This window comes from Terrapene carolina, unplaced genomic scaffold (assembly GCF_002925995.2).
Source record: "Terrapene carolina triunguis isolate 2854851 unplaced genomic scaffold, T_m_triunguis-2.0 Scaffold249, whole genome shotgun sequence".
In the NCBI taxonomy this organism is placed as follows: domain Eukaryota; kingdom Metazoa; phylum Chordata; order Testudines; family Emydidae; genus Terrapene; species Terrapene triunguis.
In genome coordinates, this window is record NW_020664600.1 from 1,196,469 (window position 1) to 1,215,987 (window position 19,519).

The 19,519-nt window shown below is 54.6% G+C and overlaps 1 protein-coding gene across 3 annotated transcripts in view; it reads right to left on the bottom strand.

Moving 5' to 3' along the window:
• Positions 1-1,997: 1,997 nt before the first annotated feature.
• CADM3 (cell adhesion molecule 3) overlaps positions 1,998-19,519 on the bottom strand; it is a 111,555-nt gene continuing 94,033 nt past the window's right edge. For 2 of the 3 annotated variants that reach the window (XM_026657605.2, XM_026657604.2), the window contains 5 exons: positions 18,973-19,063; positions 18,474-18,643; positions 8,731-8,853; positions 5,864-5,989; positions 1,998-2,932 (listed from right to left, as the gene is read on the bottom strand). In XM_026657605.2, coding sequence (XP_026513390.1) covers positions 2,814-2,932; positions 5,864-5,989; positions 8,731-8,853; positions 18,474-18,643; positions 18,973-19,063 — 629 coding nt within the window. In that variant the 3' untranslated portion in view covers positions 1,998-2,813. The remainder of the gene's footprint in view (positions 2,933-5,863; positions 5,990-8,730; positions 8,854-18,473; positions 18,644-18,972; positions 19,064-19,519) is intronic. The other variant, XM_026657606.2, reaches the window with a different exon arrangement.

The window sequence follows — 19,519 nt, forward strand, 5'->3', positions numbered from 1 at the left end:
GCAGAGGACAGATGCTGTTGGGGCCCACGGCAGAGGCCCATGGTTTGGGACCTGAGGGGCCAGGAGCCAAGGCCTACCTCTGTAGGGTGGGGTGAGTTACACCATAATTGTGCCTGTTCCCAGCAGTGCATGGAGCTATCACAGCCTGAGGCCTGGCTCTGGGACTCAGCCCGGCTTGCGAGGCTGGCGTTGAGTCATGCCAAGGGGAGCAGCACACGGGGCACTGGCTCTGTGTGCGTGGGGTGGGCCTGGCTAGTGTCTGTCACAGGGAAGAGAAGCCTTTCACTCATTTGTTGAAGCCTGTATGTTGGGTCCTGGGGTTGGGGTCCAGGTCTTAGTTCCCTGCTCCTCAGGGGTGAGACGGCTTCAGTCAGCACTTGTGTCCAGTCTCTGCTGACCAAACAGCCTCGCCCCTGGCCAGGCCCCTCTGCTAGCACTTGCTGTTGTGCCTCTGTTGGAAGGAGCAGCAGCCACCACCAGTCCCTGCAGGGTCCTTTCCCCCAGCCTCTCACCAGTGAGAATTACAGCAGCCCCCACAAACAGACAGATATAATGTCCCGGGTGGCTCTCTGATGGCCTGATCACCATCTCATGCACTCAGCTGGCAGATGCCATGCTGCTCCTGCCTATCGCAGGGGCCAAGACCCAGCCTCGCATGCTCAAAAGCAGTGAGTCAGGCTCCCCAACATCCTGAGACTGGCTGAAGAATTGTGAGATTTTCAAAAATTCTAAATTTGGCGGTGGGGGCAGGGGATTTGCCTACTCATATTGCAGCCTTTAGGCCACATTCCTGTCATGTTTTCCAGCTTTTCTCTCCAACCAGCAGGGCTAGAAATGTACTTTTTAAAAATGAAGGCTGAGAGGCTCAGATATTCACATGACTCCAGGAGCTGGGGCTTTGAGAAAAACACCAGATCTCAGGAGAGGCGTTGATAACAGTGAACACCCCAGAGGAGAATCAGAGGAACCCCCAGCATGGCTGTAATAGCTAAGCCCCCCCGAGTCTGGCGGCTCTAGCTGAGCCCCTCACCCACTTCCCAGGCTGTCTGGCTGAGCCCATCTCAAGGGCTAGGCTTGGGGCTCTTCAGAGGGGAATGATGTGTGCTCTTCGAAGGGGGCGACAGCAGGTGAGGGCCATGCGGGCTCCGGAGGGAGCAGGGCTATGGCTCTGGAGAGTGGGCGACAGGTAACAGCCCTGTGGCTTGAGACGCTGCTCTCAGGCTCTTGCCTGGGGAGGGGGCTCCCTGACTGAATTTACGGTTCCCAAAGCTGAAAGGTCTGATGAGCAAACTTCGCTCTGTCCCCGACCACGTGCAGCTCAGCCCGAGCACACTTCCCAGGCCGCTGAGCTGGATCCAGGGCAGTCTGCCACGAAGCTCATTCCCTCCCCTGGCCCTAGCTGAGGTTGCCAGCACCCTGTCTGGGGCAGCCGCTCAGGTTATGAGCTGTAATGGTTCAGATTCTGGGTGGTTGGTTTGTGGGAATGAGGTTGCTCAGCTATTTGTGGCCTAGAAGAAAGATGCCCCTTGGCCAAGTCACCTGTGATCATAGCAAGGTTTCTATCTCCAAATGCTCCCCGGGCCTTGGCGCTGGGGCAGGTCGACTGGTCAGAGAGCAGGAAAGGCATGACAGCAGCACGGAGGCCCAGGACACTCTCACCCCTGTCACCTAGCTTGCCAGGGCCTCGCTCTGCTCATCACTCCCTGGCACAGGGAAGATACACAAGGATGGTTTCCTTGCACTGAGCATCTCACCAGATGGGTTATTGTCAAGGCTCCAATCTGACACTTTACAGCCTTTCTTGGAACCATGCACGAGCACTGCCAGTCACCTTGTAGCATTTGAATCTCTCTCCTTGGGCATCAGTGGGGACTGGAGCCTATGAGCGGCTCCCACCCTGGCAGCTGGCTCCCCTTTGTACATGTATCACACAGGACAGTTCTCCTCCCAAATGAACATTGTCAGACACAACCTCCAAGGATAAAATCAGTGCAGGGCTGGGTGTGCCAGGCTCTCTGAGGCAGTGACACTGCCTCCCTCCCCATCTTGCTGTGGGGAGGGCACATCCCTCTGGAGAGGAGCCGGGCTGGGTGGCTCCCCCGTCTCCTCGCTCTCACTGGACATTCCCCTGGGCTCTCATGGCTTGTTTGCTGCTGTGGGGCAGAGAAAGACCCCACGTCACCGCCACCCATCCTCAGCCCAGGGTCATTCCCATGGGTCTGGCTCAGAGCACCATGCAGGAGCCAAGGACGGGGGAACACAATGGAATCGTGGCCCCGGTTCTCGGATGGGAAACATAAGCAACAGAAAGAGCATCCCAGGCTGCCCAGGCCCATGGCAGCAGGCAGCCACCATGAGGGCTGATTTTATCCTTGGACGTAAAAGGAACCAAAAATGGAGAGAAGCAACGGAAAGAGCGACATTGACCCCACCCCGACACTCCAACCCAAGGAACCAAAGCAAAGAGCATCCACAAAACCAAAGCAAAGGGGCCAAAGGAAAGAAGGAAAGTGTCACTCACTCACTGGCTTGTCTGTGTGTTTAGTGCGAGTGTCGGTCGCGGGTATGAAGGTACAAGCAAGCGAACGGGGGTGGGGCTTTCAATGTTTTTAGTAATAACGTTTTATACAAGTTCGAGAAGAAGCATCATGAGTCAAGCCGGTCACTCTCTGGTCTCTGTCCCGCCATCCCTCTGTTCGTCCATCCATCCAGGGCACGAGAGAAAATCTGTTGGGTTGAGTGGGGTTTGTGGTCCGGTTTCCATTTCCATCTGGGTTTGTTGGCTCCAATTCTCTTTTCTCCACTCTGCACCCCTAGATGAAATATTCCTTTTTGTCATCGCCGCTGGCCTGGCCTCCCTCCGCATTGATGATGGCAGTGTCAGCATCCGGGGCATCGTCTGATCCCTTGGCCTCATGAGTCAGGTAGGTACCTGGGCAGGGAGAGGGCTCTCATTCATCATGTGCCTAGTGGTTTAGGTGGCTCTTGGGCTCTCTCTGCACCACCCGAGAGAGGGACCGTGTGGCAGGCAGGGCTCAAAGGGGATTCCGGGCTGGAGCTCACAGCTGGAGCTGGCCGGAAAATGGAATTTCCATCCTGCTGAAAATGTTGAGGTTTCAGAAAATATTTCCCCTGGGTGTGACCTGGGAAGCAGAAACCTTGACATTTTGCTTGGGCAGAAATGGAAACAATTCTGCTGTGGGAGAACCAAACCGGAGGTTTGCAGCTGGCCGGGAACTGCCTGGAACTGGCTCTTGTCAATCTCACCTGTCCTGCAGGTGGGTGGCCAGGTTACTGGCATTTCAATTTTCCCACCCAAAACCTCAATTTTGCAAAGAGGGCATTGGAAAATCATTCCCGGCCAGCTGTACTCACGGCGCCTGTGCTGAGAGCACCGCGGCCAGGTGCAGCCTGGAGCCCCGGGGGCTAGATCAAGAGGCAAGTCTGAGCCCGTGTAATGTCCACCAACTCCCAGCCCCTCAGTGGGCACCTTACTCCTGCCAGCACCCTCCAGGCTGAAGCAACCTCACTCATCAGCCACGAGTTGAGCAGGGTGTGGGACCTTCAGGGCAGGGACCATGGCTGCCTCTGGGTCTGTGCAGCACCCAGCCCATCACCGCCCCAGCTGCTTGGGGCTCTGGGAGCTACAGCCACACAAATAATGACAGCCAAGGGTGAGGTGACAGCCGGAGGGGCCAGGAGAGCACCTACCCAGAGGGTGTAGGACAGCGGAAAGCAAAGAAGCCTCCACCCCACATGAACTTCAAACACCTGGCTCCTCAGTATGTAAGTCGTACCAACTCCGACTCCCTTACATTAGCTGGAGGTGCACCTAGCTCCAAAGGAGCTGAGGGGGTGGCTGTTTCCAACTTACACATCATCTCTGAAGCTGGCCTGGTGTCATAAGCACATAACAGCCATACTGGGTCAGACCAGTCCAGCTAGCCCAGTATCCTGTCTTCCAACAGTGGCTGGTGCCAGAAGCTTCAGAGGGAATGAATAGATCAGGATAATTATTGAGTGACCCATCCCTGGTCATCCAGTCCTGGCTTCTGTCAGAGGCTCAGGGACACCCAGAGCAGGGGGTTGCATCCCTGTCCATCTTGGCTAAGAGCCAGCGATGGACCTATCCTCCATGAATGTATCTAGCTCTTTTTTGAACCCAGTTATACTTTTGGCCTTCACAACATCCCCTGGCAATGAGTTCCACAGGTTGACTGTGCATTGTGTGAAGAGGTACTTTCTTCTGTTTGTTTTAAACCTGCTGCCTATTAATTTCATTGGGTGACCCTAGTTCTTGTGTTATGTGAAGGGGTAAATAATACTTCCCTATTCACTTTCTCCACACCAGTCATTATTTATAGACCTCTATCATATCTCTCCTAAGATGAACAGTCCCAGTCTTTTTAATCTCTCCTAATACCCCTAAATCATTTTTGTTGATCTTTGTAATTTTTCCAATTCTCATTTTTTTTTGAGATAGGGTGACCAGAACTGCATGCAGTATTCAAGGTGTGGGTTTAACATGGATTTATATAGTGACATGATATTTTATGTTTTATTAACTATCTCTTTCCTAATGGTTCCTAACAATATGTGAGCTTTTTTGGCTGCCGCTGCACATTGAGTGGATGTTTTCAGAAAACTATCCATAATGACGCCAAGATCTCTTTCTTGAGTGGTAACAGCTAATGTAGACCCCATCATTTTGTATGAATAATTTGAATTATGTTTTCCAATGTGCATTACTTCACACTTATCAACACTGAATGTCATCTGCCATTTTGTTGCCCAGTCACCCAGTTTAGTAAGTTCGCTTTGTAACTCTTCGATGTCAGCTTTGGACTTAACTATTTTGAGTAATTTTGTATCATCTGCAAATTTTGCCACCTCCCTGTTCACCTCCTTTTCCAGCTCATTTATGAATATGATGAACATCACAGGTTCCAGCACGACTGACCATCCCTCTGTGTTTTATACAGATATCTGCTGGACAGATGAAAAGTCAAGGGACGGGTGAATAGCCTGGTTGGAGCGGGGTGGATGGTAGATGGATGGTGTAGAGGTGGACAGATGGATGGATGGATGGATAATATATGGCCAATGAAAAATCTCTGCAGATGGTCAGAGAGGGGAGGATGAGTGTCTAGGAGTCCAGGAATAGACTGAATGTGATGCAGGATATTTAGGTGGATGAGTGCTCGAGAAATGAACAGAAAACGATGACATGCTGATACTAGAGAGACAGGGCGTGAGAGAGAGGTGATGGGAAAGTGACGGAGAAGGGAGGGATGCGATTTGGGAGCCTTCCCTATCCCTGGCTCAGGCAGGCGGAAGCTGATTGGTTACAAGAGTCTTGTGGGACTTGCTCCTGCTCTTGGGGGTCAGTGGGAGAAACGCTCAAGCTGCCAGCCCCAAGGGAGGGAGAATGACCCACCAGGGATCCCCATGCGGTGCTGTGCAGATTTAATTTGATCTGCTTTTAGCTGCTGAGGTTTCTCAGCACATCAGTCAGGTCTCCGCTCCCTGTGCCAGGTAATGCGCTACTCCTCTGAGTTCAGCAGGCAGGGGGTGCTGCGGGGCAATAGGAGATTCCTTCCCCCAGGGCTGGAACTCTAGCTCCTCATGCTCCATGCCCAGCATGCCCCTGCAGCACCCGGGCCATGAAAGCAAAACGCTTGTGCTTCGCATGGCAGTGCTAAGCCCCAGGAGGCTCTGGAAGAGCAGGGGACGGAGAGCAGTAAACAGGGAGCAATCAGGAATAGACCAAGGGCCATTGGCAAGAGAGACTTGGCTGCCTTCTCCCTCCTATCTCTGAGAGGCCAGCCTGTGAGCTGAGCTGTAGGCAGTGGCCAGGCCTTACCTTTGTGCCTGATTAGGTAGTGTGCCAGGACGATGAGCAGGCTGAGCAGCAGAAAGACGATGACTGCGACCACTCCACCAACCACAGCATGGTATGTGCCAGAGGAGGAAGACATCGGGCTGGCGTCTATCCATGTGGCAGTGCGGGGGAGAGAGAGAGAGAGACAGAGGTGATTACAGGCCCTGCTGAAGTCCTGTGTGGTACAGAGACTCTCTCAGTGCCAGAACTGGGGGGTCGCAATGTGTGAGCTTGGCCTGGCTCCATGTGCCCCTACATGGAACCTCGAGGTGCTAAGGGCACATTCCAGCACAGCACAGCTTTCCCTATGGCCGTGTCCTTCCCACCAGCTGCCAGGTCCTAAAAGCTGGGAGTGAAATATTACCAGTGGGAGAGAGAAGTGCAGAGGCAGAGAGAGGAGAGGTGCTGCCAGCAGAGATGGGAAATATGATGGAGGCAGAGAGGAGCTGCCAGGGGAGATGGGAAATGTGATGGATGTGGAGAAGGGCTGCGGTGGAGAAGGGAAATGCGATGGAGGCAGAGAGGGGCTGCAGTGGAGATGGGAAATGCAATGGAGGCAGAGATGAGCTGCCAGCAGAGATGGGAAATGCGATGGATGCACAGTGGAGCTGCAATTGAGAAAGCTCTTGCCCCAGTGTGGTGGGGCTGGATGCAGACAGAAGAGGAGGAAACTGGGAGAGGAGGGGAGTGGAGAGAGAGAGGCCAGAGCGGGTCAAAGGGCCTGGAGAGCTGGGACTGGGCAAGAGGTGAAAGCCCACCCCAGTCCCTGTCCATTCCCTCCCTCCCCACCCCATCCTTGCCCTCTCCTCTCCTCTGCCCACCCATCTCCTATCTCCATCCTGCCTCACCCCACCCCATCCCTACCCACCCTGTCCCCTCTCCTCTCCTTCCCCTGCCAACCCATGCCCTGGTCTCAAGTACAATGAGCACTCCTGAAAGCGAGTAACAACTAGCACTGGCCACAGAGTGAGCGACTCTCCCCGACATGCTCATGCCCCTCCCTCCTACCCTGCAGAGCCCCAGCTATTCCAGTCTTGGGCTCCTGCCCAGCTCTGTGATGCCCCCTCAATCCCAACCCGCAGCTCTGGCTCTGCCCGTGGCATGCACAGGGGCTCTATCTCCATTGCTACCACAGACCCTGCTCTGCCAGTCTCCTCTGCCTCTGAAACAGCACAGCCTGTGCAATTGGCTCCTCTGGCTGTCAGGAGTGCTTTGCCTTGGAAGCTGCCATGGCAGGTGGGTGACTACACTCGGAGCAGTTGACATTGGCCTAGTTCATTCTGGCCCCTCTGTTCAAACCATCCTGTCTCTTGTCAGCAAAGGCAGAACAGGGCTGAAGGGGACAGCAGCTTGGAATGCAGGGTGCTCACGACTTAGAGGGAAACCTCAGGCTTTGACTGGGGGGCAGTGCCCCTAGAGCACCTCCTGCCAGGCCCCACCTTGGCCATTTGGCACAACAGAGCACCCTCCAGGCCCCTTGTCACAGTGCCCCAACCCCACACCAAGGTTACACATCTGCCTCACAAGGGCGGGGGAGGATGGTGTCTCATGTCCGTGCAAACGGGATCTTGTGTCCATGCTGGGGATGACGGTGTCTCATGTACATGCTGGGGGGATGGTGTCTCGTATCTGTGCTTGGGGGGAGGAAGTGTCTCATGGCTGTGCTGGGGGTGATGGTGTCTTGTGTCCATGCTGGGGGGATGGGGACAATGCCTTGTGCCTGTGGATGACAGTGTTTCATGTGTCTGTGCTTGGGGTGGGGGGAGAACGGGGTCTCATGTCTGTGCCGAGGGTGATGGTGTTTCTCGTGTCTGCATCTGGAGAGGAGGAGGATGTCTGGTGTTCACATCTGGGAGCAGGGGCAGTGTCAGGAGTCTGTGCCTGTCGGGGGAACAGGGTCTGCGAGCTGCGCTGGGCATGCAGGGGCAAATTTTCATTCAGTTTTAGTTGCTTTATCCCAAAAGTGTTGGCTCAGGAATTGGAAGGTCCAGGGAAGGGTCACAGAAATGCTTAGAGACGGAGGGGGCATCTGAAGGGGGAGAGTTTGGAATGGAGAAGAATAAAAGAGAGGACGGCAGAGGGATATAAATAGAGGAACGGGGCAGGGAGCCAGTAGAGCTCTGAGCCATCCAGCCCCTTAACACAAGAACAAGAGGCATTCAAAATGAAAAGGCATCACTTCAGACAGACAAAAGGCACTTTCTGCAATGTGTGATTAACCTATAGAACTTCCTGCCACAAGACCGCATTATAGCAAATAGCTTAGTACTGTTAGTACATTGATTACACATGTCACTGCCTGAAAGCAATAGCACTCGCTACCATACACATGTTAAGGGCTCATGTGTTAGGGGAGAGATAGGTAGTTCCCCATCTGGGACCAGAAGGTGCATATGGGGGTTTTCCACAATCTTCGAAGCCTCTGGCAATGGTTCCAGCAGAGACAGTACCCAGAGCGAGAGACCAGTGGTGTGTGTTACCATGGGCAGGAGCAGTATTGGGCTAGAAGGGCCAACAGGGAGGTGGGCTGTCACACTAGATGGGCCACTGGCCTCTTCTGCTACCACAATCCTACTTGCCACAGTATGGGACCTTTTACTCCTATGGGTTCTGGCTTTGCAGTGTGAACTGGCAAGGCGGCTGCAGAACCTGGACATTCCAACGAAGAAGCCAGGTGCTAGGAACAATCCCGACTGTACTAGCCAGGGGCTGGCAGTAATTCCTCCACTGGAGCCACAGCCCTTGTCCCTCTGGGCTTGGCAGCCATTCTCTTCCTATGTCCTGCAGCGCTCCCCACTGGGCACGGGAGCAGGGAATCCATAAAGAAATAGAAAAGGAGCTTACAGTACCTTGGACAGCGACTGGAGTGAAGGATGAAGCAGTAGCCATGGTAACATGAGTGGTGAACTGGGAAGGGCCTGACGAAGGGGCTGGAGTGGAGTGAACATGTGGGGTGGGGAGCTGGGAAAAATCTGGGGAGGACAACAACAAAAAAAAGGGAAACAAATCAACCCAGAGAGATGACAGCAATGGTGTGAGAGACTCCAAGATGGAAATGATGTCTGGAGGTCTCTGTCAACTCCCTCCTAATGCCCAGACCTCTGTACTCAGCTCTGCCAGTGCCCCCCAGTCCTGACCTGCAGCTCCCTGCTATCCCAGCCATGGGCCCTCCGCACACAGCTCTGCCAATGCCCCTCAATACTGGCCTGCAGCCCCCGGCTATCCCAGCCCTGAGTTCCCCCTTTCACAGCTCTGCCGGTGACCCTCACTCCCAATCCACAGCCACAGCCCGATAGCCCAGCCCTGGGCTCCCATTCCCCCCAGCTCGGCTGGTGCCTCTCAATCCCGACCTGCAGCCCCCGGCTATCCCAGGCCTGGGCTCCCATCCCCCACAGCCCTCTGCTATCCCAGCTCTGGCTCCCCCACTGCTCTGCCAGTGCCCCTCAATCCCAACCCACAGCCCCTGCTGTCACAGGTTCAGATTCAGATTCGAGCTTTTCCCAACAGAGGGCCCTGATGCTGGGAGCTATACAATGTATAGCAGAGACCCAATATGGGTGTGTGTCTCAGTGACGCTTGGCCTTTGCTTAGCTCCACCCCTCCTTCCTTACAGGCTCCTCCCAGCCTCAGCCTCTTCTTATTTGACATCTTCTCCCTCTTGCCTTCCCAGGGGAGCCGAGGCAGCCCCTGCCATCTGCCGCTCTGTGGCTGTCACATTCACTGCCAATTCCACATCAAGACTCCTTACCCACCCTTGATCTCCTTTGCCATCCACATGGACTGGCCTTTTCCTCTTCACTATGCCCCTCTACTTCCCCTCGTCACCAGGGGCCTTTTCCTCCTCCCCGTGCCTCTCCGCTTCCCCTTGCCACCTGGGGCCTTTTCCTCTTCCCCTCACCACCGGGGCCTTTTCCTCTTCCCCGTGCCCCTCTGCTTCCTCTCACCGTCCGGGGCCTTTTCCTCTTCCCTGTGCCCCTCCACTTCCTCTCACTGCCCCAGCCGGCTCTGGCTACGACCATTGGAAAGTCGAGCTCCACGTCTGGATCCATGGCCTCCACCTGCCCCTCTAGTGCCCTTAATCAGCCTCAGATGACCTCCACATGCCCCTGCCCATAAGCCCCTCCTTGCCTCCCTCCATCCTGGCTCTGTGCCCTTCAGGCAGTATAGTCCGGTTAGCTCCTGCTTAGGAGCCCTGGGTGTTATGAGTTCTGGTAGCTCTCAGCGTGTGTCTGTGATGAGTTCCTGCCTAGCAGCCCAATGCAGCATTTTCCAGGCATCTCTTTGGCATTTCACTGCAGCTTTCCAGGCATGCCCTTGTCCGGCTCTCAGTGTAACGCAGGAGTGTCCCCTCAGGCAGGAGCTCAGGAAGTGGATGTGGGGTTGCCTCTGGATCGCTATGCGGCGTGGTGTTGTAACAACTGGGCCTACATATTGACCCAAATTGTGAGCTCAACTGTGAAATGGCTGTAGAAGTTCATAAGTTGTTACAATATCCTATAATGACTCACGCTGATGGGGAAAGGTACAAGGGGAGACAGAATAGCTGAATTAGTCCAGACAAAAAGGCCAAGCTGATATAAGTCAAGGACTGTGTTGAAATTACACGGTTAAAAACAGGAGATGTGGAGCAGGAAGTGAATGAGCCAAAATTGGTATGTCAGAAATGAGACCTAATTGGGGGACAAAATAATGAGGGGAGGAGCTATTCCACCCATCGCTCCCTTTTTCGGTCCTTATAAGAACGAGATTTTGTCGGGAAGAAAAGAACAAAAATAAGAACAGACAGGAAGGACAGAGGCTCCTGGAGTGAGCTTCACCATCATGGCTGTCATGCCCAGGGCTTCCTGGGACTCCAGGGCAGATCCTGATCCCAAGAGGTGTCCTGACCACACCGGGCTAGCACAAGGGACCCAGATGACATGGCCACCCCACTGGCTCCAGCTGAATCCCAATCACCACCTGGGATGACCGTTACCGCCATCTTTGATACCACCTAAGTCAGTGGTTCTGAACTCTTTTGGGCTCCGGATCCGTTTGCAAATGTTTATGGCCTGCTGCAATCCAGTAAATAGTCTGGGGGCAGAGGCTTTGGTAGGGTTACCATATGTCTGGGTTTTCCCGGACATGACCTCTGTTCTGGTCCGCCGACCTCCGTCTGGGTGGACTTTTGAAACACGAACAAATGTCTGTGATTTTTCCTTGCTCGTCCTTCTTCCTTGCCTTCTGGAGAGCAGCGGCTGCTGGCAGGGCAGAAGTAAGGGTGGGATGGGATGGTACTGCCATAGAAACTATACCTGCTCTTCAACTCCCCCTCCCCCTGGCAGTGTCCTCTATTTCGGAACTTGAAATATGGTAACCCTCGGCCATGGGGTGGTTTCAGTTGGATCCTGCCTCCCCTCCCAAGAGGGTTGGGTCCTGCCCGGCACTCACCCCACAGTGGCGGCTCCTGCAGCTCCTGTGCTGTGGGGCTGGCTGGGCTTGGCTCTCTGCTCTGGGCATTGCAACCTCTGGGGTTGCAGCGTCACTCAGGTTCGGCCCCGCCCCCCTGTCTAGACCAAATTTGCGTGAGTGAAGTTGTGACCTGGCTCTTGGGGTTGCAGTGCCTCTCACTCAAATTTGGCCTCCCCGGACTCCTGTCACTATGATGGCTGGGCCAAACCTGAGTGATGCTGAGACCCAGAGGTTGCAGTGCCTGGAGCAGGGAGGTGAGCCCAGCCAGCCCCAAGGGACACAAACGAGCTGCTACTCAACCCTTTGAAACATTCTGGCGACCCAGTTTTGGGTCCTGACCCACGGGCTGAGAAACCCTGGTCTAAGAGACTGTCAAACAACATAGGGGTGGGGGGTTGTTCATTCTAAAAACTGTCCAGCTGAAGGGAAAGGGATCTAGGGATGCTGTTACAATGCCAGCTTGACTTCACATTTTACATGGCAAAGGTTTCAACTGTTTCCCTTCTTTTCAGTATGTTAATAGAAGGCTAAAGGGATGTTTAATGGTGTATTTGCCCAGGGACAAAGCAGGCTGAGGTCTGTGGATACTAACCCCCAGGACCTTGTTTAGCAGTGTTGGTGTCAGACAGTGACTCAGTGATGTTAACATCTTTGGCTCATTCATTCTATCTAAATTAAATTAATGGAGATATCCTATCTCCTAGAACCGGAAGGAACCTTGGGTCATTGAGTCCAACCCCCTACCTTCACTAGCAGGACCAAGTACTGATTTTGCACCAGATCCCTAAGTGGCCCCCTCAAGGATTGAACTCACAACCCTGGGTTTAGCAGGCCAAATACTCAAACCACTGAGCTATCCCTCCCCACAGTGAGGACGCTAGGCAGTGCAAGGCCCTGGCAAATGTGTGTTTGGGATCTGAGTGCGGGGGCCAAAGAGGGAGATTGGAAGGGGCAAAACCAGAGCCTGTGAGTTGTGAGTGCCCATTGTGAGTGGGACTCGCTGTCGTGTAAAGGAGGTACAAGGTGCTGGCAGCTGGGCCTGAACCAGGTCTGAAGTCCCTGTGATCTGCATTTCGATAACAACGAGGGAGGGGATTGCTCTGCTGAGCTGATGAGACTCAAACAGGGACAACCTCCAGCACCCGGGGAACTCAAAACCATTGGGAGCTCTGCTCATGGGAGGCTACCTGTCCTGGTCTCTTCTGGGAGAGGATTCAGCCAGCCAGGCACCAGTCCACATTCCTAGGACTTGAATGACCTGGATACTGGAGAATCCATTGAAGGAATTGACTGAGACAGAACAAAAGGGAGGCCTGGGACCTGTAACCCTGGCCTGCCGGAACCCAGCATAAGGGGCTCACCACACGCCGCAAAGCAGGGGCATTCAGTGTGGAAATGCACATTTGGGGAATCCAGAAATCTAGCAAGCACAGTCCAATGGAAGAGCACATCAGAGTGCACACAGAGTGGTGGTTACTGAGGAGCTCTCCGAGATTCCGATTCTTTGGAGAAGGAACAAGACATGGCCAGTAGGCTTCAGAGCGGGGAAGTCACTTGCTTTGGAAATGGAGGGAGTGGAAAGCAAGCAACCATCAAAAGCCACCAGAATCCAATAAGGCTCCTAGGGAGAAAAGAAGGGCGAGGGAGGAGCTAACTCTGCCAAGGGCGAAGGAGGGGCTTTTGCCACAAATGTCAGGGGAGAAGACAAAGAGAGCGGGTGCAGCAGGGACATGAGTCAGTACAAAAGGGAATGAAATCTGACCGAGACACTGAGCACTTGTCAGAAAGCTCTCTGCACCAAGCAACACATGGACGAGGAATGGGGACAAATGAGGTGAGGAAGCTTCTGATAGAAAACTAGCAAGAGAGTCCATGAAAAACGTGAAGACAGGCAAATGGGCGATGTATTAATATCAGGACAATGTGAGTCTCGGGGAGGCACAGGGATGAGCTAATGGACTTACATGCCGGCGCAGTAAAGAAAAGTTCTGGGGATTTAGGAAGGTTCCGGGGGGCTGGTGCCAGTTTTTTTAGAAAAGTTCAACAGCAATCCTGGTGTTACTGTCAGTTCACTCTGACCTCTGCCCCTTGCAAAATGATGGACTATTAAAGCGAAAGCTCCCTCAACCTGTGCATGGAGGATACTGACGTGATGAGCAATAAGCAGCACTGGGAGCTGACTGAGAATGAAGGAGAAGAGACAAACTTGATTTTGGTTTTTTGGCTAGAATTCCACAGTCGGCAGCAGAAGAGGAGATGGTACTGGAGCTGCCGTGTATCTGGAGTTTGGTTTCCTGTCACACGGAACCTCTGCTTACCTCAGTCACTCAGATTGACTCGGGAGTTGCTGAAAACTGGAGGAAGAACTGCCAAAATAATCCAGCCAATTCACAATAATGGACCATGAGATAGAACTGTGCTGGGAACTACAGGGATGGATGGATGGAAGTCACAGAAAGAAGCAGATTTCCAGAAGTAGTCAGTATACAGAATCGGGGCCACATTTCTAAAGAGCTAAGCGTGCTGAACGCATGTTGGGTGCTCAGCTCCTGAGAATCCAGCCCTGGCTGTCACGGTGGGATTGGCTTTGTACCAAGCACTTTCAAAGATGTGTCCCTGAGAGCTCTTGAAAGCCAGGCCCTGCTGGTCTGGCAGCAGGCTGCACAGCCATGAAATTCACCAACAACCCCCACTAGGAGGAGCTGCAAATACCAGTGGAGACACAGAAAGGCTCCCAAGGCAGCAGGAGATTAGAGTGATCAGAATCAGAACCTTGAACGGTACACGGCTCTGTTCCACGTGCAGAGCACACGGACTCATTAAACATCGGCAGGGAATAGCAGCAGCGATGTCTTGGAAATGCAGCACGTGCAGCAGGTGAAAAAACCACAGCAGCCTGAATATCCACAGGAAGAGAATCCGGGGCAGCTGGCAGGACGTGGACAGCAGGTTAGACATGAGCTGCTAATGCACTGGGGCAGGAACAGAGGGATCATACCCTAGAGCAGGGATCAGCAACCTTTCAGAAGTGGTGGGCCGAGTCTTCATTTATTCACTCTAATTTAAGGTTTCACGTGCCAGTAATACATTTTAACATTTTTAGAAGGTCTCTTTCTATAAGTCTTAATATATAACTAAACTATTGTTGTATGTAAAGTAAATAAGGTTTTTAAAATGTTTAAGAAGCTTCATTTAAAATTAAATTAAAATGCAGAGCCCCCCGGACCGGTAGCCAGGATCCGGGCAGTATGAGTGCCACTGAAAATCAGCTCATGTGCCGAAGGCGGCACGCGTGCCATAGGTTGCCTACCCCTGCCCTAGAGGCTGTGCCAGGGACACTGTTCAGCTCTGGACAGCTCAGAGAAATGATCTGGGGCTGGGAAGGCTCAGTTAGGGGAAGAGAGGAAGAGCTGAAGTTCCCAAGTGCTCAGCAGCCCATTATTCTCCATGGGGCTGGGGGCTGAGCCTCCTTTGTTCTCAGTGGGAGCTGGGAGGAGTCAGGCTTTTTTGAACATCTGGCCCTAAACTGGCTTACAACAAGCAATGAAAAGGCAGTGGAAGACACACCTAAACCCCTCTGGACAAGGGTGACAGGATTAAGGCAACTCCCCTAGCCTCATTTGCATCAAGGATGGGACAGGGAGGCATCCCCATTAGCATACAGAATGGAGAACAGAGATTCCAAGGCAAGAACCACACTGAACTCTGGGGGATCTCTGCTCCAGATGTTAACGAACCCACGCCTGTACACACCCAGCTCAGCAGTTATCAGACCAATTCTAGTAATAAATCCTTTATTGGTATCCAAAATACTGAAGCTGCCTAATTGCATTGTGAGCTCCTTCGAAGGAACACCACCCATAGCCAGGAATGAGCAGTTCCTATTGTCTAGCCTGAACAAAACAACTTTGGTATACTCCCCTGAGCCATCAGTTTACCCACAAAAAATTCTAGTGTGCTCCCTTGAACCATTGTTGTTTCCCTACAAAAACTTCTACCCATGCTCAAGTAAGTGCTCTGATGCCTGGATCCAACATCTGCATCAGTTCCATTGGGACTTCATCTTCTCCTGACTGATTGTGCTGGGGGCTCTGCCTGTCTCCAGCACTCTGGACTCTCTGCTACCACCACCACCACGAGGTAACCCCGATCGATTCAAGCTTCACGGAGTGGTGAGAACCCATCTCTCTCTCTCTAGGTAAAGCCTTCTGACCCTGACTTTGTGATCACTTATAGTTTTCTAAACCTGACTTTTGTAATCAAATTTAAGTTAGATTTAATATTATAACTGTTTTGTTTGTTTGGCTCCCCTTGTATGGTTATTACCTGGCAATAAATAACTTTAATGGTTAAGCTGGTTGCTTCCCTCTCTCTCTCTCTCTCTCTCTCTGCAGCAACGCTCCTCATACCTAAGCTAAAGATCCCTGCAGCACCCAAAAATCCTGTGGGGTCTGCTCATCAAGTGGGTTACGACCAGAACAATTGTAACGTGAAAGTGGGGATAGGGACGTGCTGAACCTGGGACATATGAGTGTGGCAGCTTGGAAGTGCTGCTTGACCCAGTCTGCTGAGTCCAGGGGCATATAAGGGTGGCAGATTGAAAGTGCTGCTCGACCCAGCCTGCTCAGGCGTGCTCTATTCCAGTGCAGTGTGCATGGCATATGAGAGTGACAGCTTGGAGGTGCTGCTCAACCCAGCCTGCTGAATCCAAGGGCCTATGAGGGTGACAACTTGGAAGTGCTGCTCGACCCAGCCTGCTGAGTCCAGGGACATAAGGGGTCAGCTTGGGAGTGCTGATTGACCTGGTCCTCTCAGATGTGCTCTGTTAATGTGTGTGTGTGTGTGTGTGTGTGTGTTCGTCTGATTCTAGGGCTGGAAGAACCCGGCCCTGGAGAACCTAGGGCCTGCAGGAGAGCTCCTCTGGGAGGGAACTTGCAGAAGGGAGGAGTAGAGCTCCGTATGAGAACACAAGTGACACAAGCAGTACATGGATAGAAATACAGAACCCCACCCCCAGAAGAGTAACCCTAATAAATGAGCGTGCCCCAAAGTAATGGGCAAATCTGGCCCATCTGTTCTGGGAGGAGAGGGCGGGATACCGGGGAGTTCAGCCTGTCAACATGTGCAGGGTGTTAACAGATAATAAGGGAGAGGGCAGACTCAGTTCAGTATCCTGCACAGGGTGCAGCTCGGAGCAGTGGGCTGCCATCCCGGAAGGGGGGAGCAATCTGAATGTCCAGGAAGCCCTTCTGAACGTGTGCAGCTGGATCTGGCTGGAGGACGGGTGGGAGCCCTGACCCATGGGACTGGACAAACACCTCCAAACTTCCTGCAGGGCCAGTCCTGCTCTGCCCTGGGGATGCTCTAGAAGGGACCAGCAGGGTGTTTCCAGCTATTGCAGTCCCTGATGTTCAGGGCCAGCATTTCCTCCCCATTGCTGACAGGCCCTGGTGCCACACCTGGGCTCCAGCTCACCCCTGGTGCACAGGCACCCACGTGGCTGGCTGCTCTCTTCCCATATCACTATCCACAGGCGGGTAGCTGAGCAGCCCACCCCCCTCCCTGCCCCAGTTCAGCCTCATCTCTTGTCCTTACAGCAGCAGATAATGGCTGAACCCAGCCCAGGCTGCGTGGCTCCCCTTCCAGCTCCCCACAAGCAGCGCTCTCCTCCTCCTGCGCATGGGCTCCCCGGCCAAGCAACACCCATCAGCTCCTGCAGGGCTCTGGAGAGACAATCTGCTCCCCTTCTGCTCTGCCACGGGGGGCCTGAGGAGCCAGTGGGGAGGGAGGGGAGCAAATGAACAGGAGAGAAGGAGGGAGGAGTGAGCATAGGAGCGCGGTGAGGAGTGACCCAGGGGGAGAATGGGAGTAGGGAGGGCAGAGCAGCAGAGAAATATCAGAGAAGGAAGAAAAGAGGAACAGGTTGGAGGAGGCAGCAGCAGCTTCATGGAGCCCATGCCAAAGAAGCAGCTGCAGGAGCTCAGAGACAATGTCCCTGAGGCTCAGCATCTGCAGTTGGCTGGGTCCATGCTGGGGCAGGGCCCGTTCCGTGGGACACTCCAGTGTGCCTCCAAAGAGCATCATCAGGGGGCGTACCCAACATACGTTCCCAACACACACAGAGCTCCCCGGCAGGGGGTGTTCCCAACACATCTGGGGCTCCCCGGCAATGGGTGTTCCCAACACACTGGGGCTCCCCGGCAGGGGGCGTTCCCAACACATCGGGGCTCCCCGGCAATGGGTGTTCCCAACACACTGGGGCTCCCCAGCATGGGGTGTTCCCAACGTGCCCGGTGCTCCTGGCAGGGGGTGTTCCCAACAAACTCTGGGCTCCCCGGTAGGGGCCGTTCCCACACACCAGGAGCTCCCTGGCAGAGGGCGTTCCCAACACACCCAGGGCTCCCCAGCAACGGGTGTTCACAACACACACAGAGCTCCTCGGCACAGGGTGTTCCCAAGACACCTGGGGCTCCCCAGCAGGGGGTGTTCCCAAGACACCTGGGGCTCCCCAGCAGGGGGTGTTTCCAACACGACTGGAGCTCCCCGCAGAGGGTGTTTCTAACACACCTGGGGCTCCCTGGCAGGGGGTGTTCCCAACACAACTGGAGCTCCCCGGTAGGGAGTGTTCCCAACACACCCAGGGCTGCCCAGCAACGGGTGTTCCCAACACACACAGAACTCCCTGGCAAGGGGTGTTCCCAACACACCCAGGCTTTCTCGGCACGGGGTGTTCCCAACACACCTGGGGCTCCCCAGCAGGGGGTGTTCCCAAGACTCCTGGGGCTCCCCGGCAGGGGGTGTTCCCAACACGACCGGAGCTCCCCGCATAGGGTGTTTCTAACACACCTGGGGCTCCCTGGGAGGGGGTGTTCCCATCACAGCTGGAACTCCCCGGCAGGGGGTGATCCCAACACACCCAGAGCTCCGCGCAAGGGGTGTGCTGCACAAACCCAGGGGCACACATCAGATGGCTCCAGCAGTGGGGGGCGAGCCCCACAGAGGGACAACTCCACTGTATTTGGCAGTGTATCGCAGAGGCTCCGGGGAGCCGAGTGCAAGGAGAGGTTCTGGTGCGTGTCCCCAGAGAGGGGAGGAGACAGCAGGCAGGCGCCCCACGCCCTCTCTGGTGCCCAGTGCTTACCATTGATGTCCAGGTTGTACCTCACTACGACACTGCCCATGGTGCTGGTGGCCATGCAGATGTAGGTGCCGCTGTCGCTCTTGTTGAGGAAGGGGAGGGTGAGGACTCGGTTGGTGTTTAGATTCAGGGGGACATCGCTGCCCTCCTTCGTCCACAGGAACTCCTGGGGGCTAAGAGGAGGTGGGTTAGTGAAAGGCAAGGGGCACTTCCCCGAGGGGCACACACTGGGCTGGCACCGCCCATGCAGCAGCAAGTGCTGGCTTCAGGGGTCAGCCCAGCTGGGAATTCATTACAGTTGCTTCAATTTCCCAGGGGCCCTTGCAGACTGTGACACAGGCCTGACTGCATCCCACTGAACTGGAAGGAGCTGCAGCGCCCCTGGGGCAGGCCTAAGCAGCAAGGCTGCAGCCCGGTGAAGAGAGCATTGAGGGGTGCAGGCAGCCCTGCAGGAGAGGACGGAAGCCAGAGGGGCTGGGGAGGGGTAGGCGCTGGCGCTTACATCGGATTGCCCTGGGCTTCACACTGCAGCCGCAGCTCCTCGCCCTCCCGGGGGTAGAGGGGGTCCGGCTCGATCGTTGCCGTTGGCTTAACTGGAGAGAGGGAAAAAAGAGAAAGGGAAAAATCAAAATCCTGGGGCAAATTCTGTGCTGCCCTCCTCCACACGGTGCCCCTCCCACCACAACTGCGGCATGTCCCTCACTACACCCTGAGCGTGCCCCTCCCTCCTTTCAGCCGCAGTGTGCCTCTGCCCCCAGACACTCACAGCGTGCCCTTCCCTCCATAAACCCGCAGCGTCCCCCTCCCTCCAAACATTCACAGTGTGCCCTTCCCTCCATAAACCCGCAGCGTCCCCCTCCCTCCCTACACCCGCAGCGTGCCCTTCCCTCCATAAACCCACAACATCCCCTCCCTCCCCACACCCACAGCGTTCGGCTCCCTCCCCTACACCCATAGCATTCGGCTCCCTCCCTACACCCACAGAGTTCAGCTCCCTCCCTACACCCACAGCGTTCGGCTCCCTCCCCTAAACCCGCAGTGTGCCCCTC